The sequence below is a fragment of the Zophobas morio genome, unplaced genomic scaffold (assembly GCF_036711695.1).
Source record: "Zophobas morio isolate AGI-343-1 ecotype UQ-CSIRO unplaced genomic scaffold, CSIRO_AGI_Zmor_V1 ptg000600l, whole genome shotgun sequence".
NCBI classification, from domain to species: Eukaryota; Metazoa; Arthropoda; class Insecta; order Coleoptera; family Tenebrionidae; genus Zophobas; species Zophobas morio.
This window is the reverse complement of record NW_026972703.1, coordinates 39359-42559: the sequence shown is the minus strand read 5'-3', so window position 1 is coordinate 42559 and position 3201 is coordinate 39359. Positions and strand designations below refer to the sequence as shown.

General features: G+C 25.4%; 1 protein-coding gene across 1 annotated transcript; it reads left to right on the top strand.

Moving 5' to 3' along the window:
- LOC135121528 (small glutamine-rich tetratricopeptide repeat-containing protein alpha-like) lies at window positions 1-2881 on the top strand. Its single transcript, XM_064045834.1, has 9 exons — window positions 1-92; window positions 143-220; window positions 278-327; window positions 381-444; window positions 506-837; window positions 946-1003; window positions 1290-1423; window positions 2135-2181; window positions 2839-2881. The coding sequence occupies exons 1-9, from the start codon at window positions 2-4 to the stop codon at window positions 2879-2881; spliced, it is 897 nt and encodes a 298-aa protein (XP_063901904.1). The 5' UTR covers window position 1.
- The last annotated feature ends 320 nt before the right edge of the window (window positions 2882-3201 follow it).

Genomic DNA, 3201 nt, shown 5'->3' with positions numbered 1-3201 from the left:
CATGGCCTGTTTGGCTTTTTTGATCGCACAATTTTTACACTCTGAGATTGCCTCTTTTAAAAAAGATCCAGACAAGTCGGAAAGTTTAGAAGGTTTTAAAGAAAACTTTCTTTTAGATGCGCTATTATTTATATATGTAAAGTTGCTTTGCAATGCTTGGAGTCGACTTACGGGTTTTCCATATCTAATGAAGAAGATAAAGTAAAATATAATAAAGAAGGTCGTTATTAATAATTTACTTTTCTACACTGAACGAATTTTTTAATAATTTTCTTAGAATTTGACTTAAGAACTTTAGTTAACGAGGGAAAGAGGGCCATTAAGCAGGTAACTTCTCTATTATCACCTTTACAGTCGTTTTAATATATTTAATGGTTTAGCAAGTCTCGGAAGATGTTATTTCTGAAGAAAATAAGAAGGAGGCTGAATTATTAAAAACCAAAGGTATACAATATTTTTTTATACATCCCTGTTAAATTTTTTTTGTAACTTTTCTTTTGCTTAGGAAACGAAGCACTTACTTTAGAGAATTATAGACTTGCTGTTGAACTCTACTCGAAAGCTCTTAAGTTGAACCCGTGCTCACCAGTTTACTATGTGAATCGGGCTGCAGCCTACACAAAGCTTGAAGAATTTGAGCTGGCCATTGAAGATTGTGAGAAGGGCATTGAAGTAGATCCGCTCTACAGCAAAGCCTACGCAAGGATGGGCACTTGCTATTACCTGCAGGAAAAGTTTTCTGAAGCTTCTTCTGCATACAAAAAGGCTCTTGAGCTGCAGCCGGACAACGTTTCGTATGCTCAGAACGTTCGCATGTCCGAGAATAGGATCCCCAAGGTAGCCTCCACCTTTAAAATTCTTAACTCCGATTTATCAAAAGTTTATAATAATAGTTTTCTGTATGATCTGTATTCTTTGCTGTTAATCATTTTGATTCTTGAATAGCCCGCGACGAGTTCCTCGGGGGATCTCAGAAATTTACTTGGCGGTATCGAGCAGCTTGGTTACTTCTACGAATAGCGATTTTATTAAAATTTTTTTTAAATATTACTTAGTGGAATATTGAATAGTAGAGCATATTTAACTTTTTTCTTTTTGGAAAAAAAATAATCTAGTCTATAAGGAATTTTAAGTTTATTTAACAGTCTATATATTAAATTCTTTTTAATTTATTATCTTAATTTATAAAATTTTGTTTATATATTATTTTTAAAAGTATATATGATACTTAAATTGAATATAATATTTTTTTTCATTTTTTATAATGATTCATTATAAATTATTTATAGCGGGAGAAGTCGGCGGTTTAGGCGGAGCTAATTTTAATATTGAAAACATCATGAGCAATCCCGCCTTCCAGTCTGCTGCTCGGCGAATGCTTGAGTCTGGCCAGCTGGACCAGCTCATGAATAACCCCAATCTTGTAAATCTTTTTTAAATTTTTTTTTAATAAATAAATTTTTGGGTTAAAATTTTATTTCTTTAAATAAATTCCTTTACAACTTTTTTTGTAATTATTAATTTAATTTATTTCTGTATTTGTTAACCGAAAACCAAAATTTTTTAGTAGTGATAATTTTTTTTTGGTATGAAAAAAATAGTAAATAGTTTGGTTTGTTTTATTTTTTTAAAGCAATTTTTTTTTAAAAGTTGATAGACTTTTACTACCGATTTTTTTATAATTGTGTAACAAAATTTTATTTATAGTTATAAAAATTGAATTTTTATTAGCAATTTTGATGAGTACATTAAAATTTAAATTAAAATAATTTTTTGAATTTTATATAATTATTTTTTTTAGCATAAAAATATATATATGTAAATATTTTATGGGTATAAAGTATTATACACGTTTATTTAATTTGCTTTGTTTGTGTTTACTTCTTGACATTAATTTGAGGATCTGGAATCTTTAATTTGCGTTGTTTCAGTTATGTTTATTTTTATTTTAGTAATTTTATATTAAAATAATTTATTTTATTGTTTATTATAATATTTGTATGGCAGAAAATTAAAATTTATACAATGAAGTTTTATTTTTAGTGCTTTCGTGAAATATTTGTATATTTTGTTTAATTTATATTAATAATTAATTTTGCTTATGCAAAACATAATTATCATTTACATATATTAGGCTGCCATGCTTTCGAGATTAGGAGGCCCGCACCACTCCCAGCAAGAGTTACAAATCCCTTGACTTTTCTATTGATTCTTTATTTCATATTTGCAATAATATTTTTCCGCTGGCTCGTCCAATTTTTATTAGTTTTTTTTTTCCAGTTGCTAATTTTTTTATAAATATATTTATTATTTTATTATAACACACAAAAATTTACCAAAGTTTTTATAAACTAAAAAAAGTAATATTTATATATTTTTGTGTAAATTTTTCGATGTTAAATCTTTGTCGTTTTAGTTATAGATAACTATTTTATAACTTTTAATAATATTATTATTGTTTTGAATATTTTATTAACAATCTGTTTATAGTTTATTTTACCTCGAATTTATTTAAATTTTTTTGGTAAAATTCTTTTTTTATAGGCATTAGGTTATAGTTAATTTCTAAGTATTATTTTAGATAATTTTTTGTAAGTTTATTTCTATTTTGGTGATATTGTTATTTTTAAAAATAAAGTTATCAGTAAGTTTTGTGCTATTTATTACTTTTGCTTATGAAAATTCTTGTTAAAAAAAATATAAATTGTTGTAAAAAATAAATTTATTGTGTTGAATGAATTTAAAACGTCCCTCAATTCTTCTTTTATTTAACCAAAAATAGATAAAATTTATGTTTATAAAGAAATTAATTAATTCAATAACTTTTGTATTATGCAGCACCTCCGGCTCTACTGAGAATCATAACAACTCTCTTGAATAATTTTTATTGTCGAATTTAACTTTGTAAAAGCTCTTATGCTAATAAATTTTTGACAATATTTTAACTTGTTTGTGGGATTCATAATTTTTTTAGAAAACGAAATTGTTATACAGAAAGTAGTTAGTTATGATCTATTTCTTATGTTAATATTATCCATCTCTTTTTTGAATTCGCATAAGTAGTTTACATTATTAATTTCATAAATACTATAGATTATTATAAATTTGACTACTTGAAAAGTTTTAAAATTTTTGGAAATATTTATATGTACAATTAACTAATAAAAGTTTATATTCTGTATACTTTATAAACTTCGTTAG

What these genes read in the sequence shown, in the direction of transcription:
- LOC135121528 (XM_064045834.1), top strand. Translation starts at nt 2, where the DNA reads ATGGCCTGTTTGGCTTTTTTGATCGCACAATTTTTACACTCTGAGATT. An exon ending in GAAAGAGGGCCATTAAGCAG is followed by an intron (nt 328 to 380) that starts GTAACTTCTCTA and finishes TTAATGGTTTAG; the next exon opens with CAAGTCTCGGAAGATGTTAT. An exon ending in TGAATTATTAAAAACCAAAG is followed by an intron (nt 445 to 505) that starts GTATACAATATT and finishes TCTTTTGCTTAG; the next exon opens with GAAACGAAGCACTTACTTTA.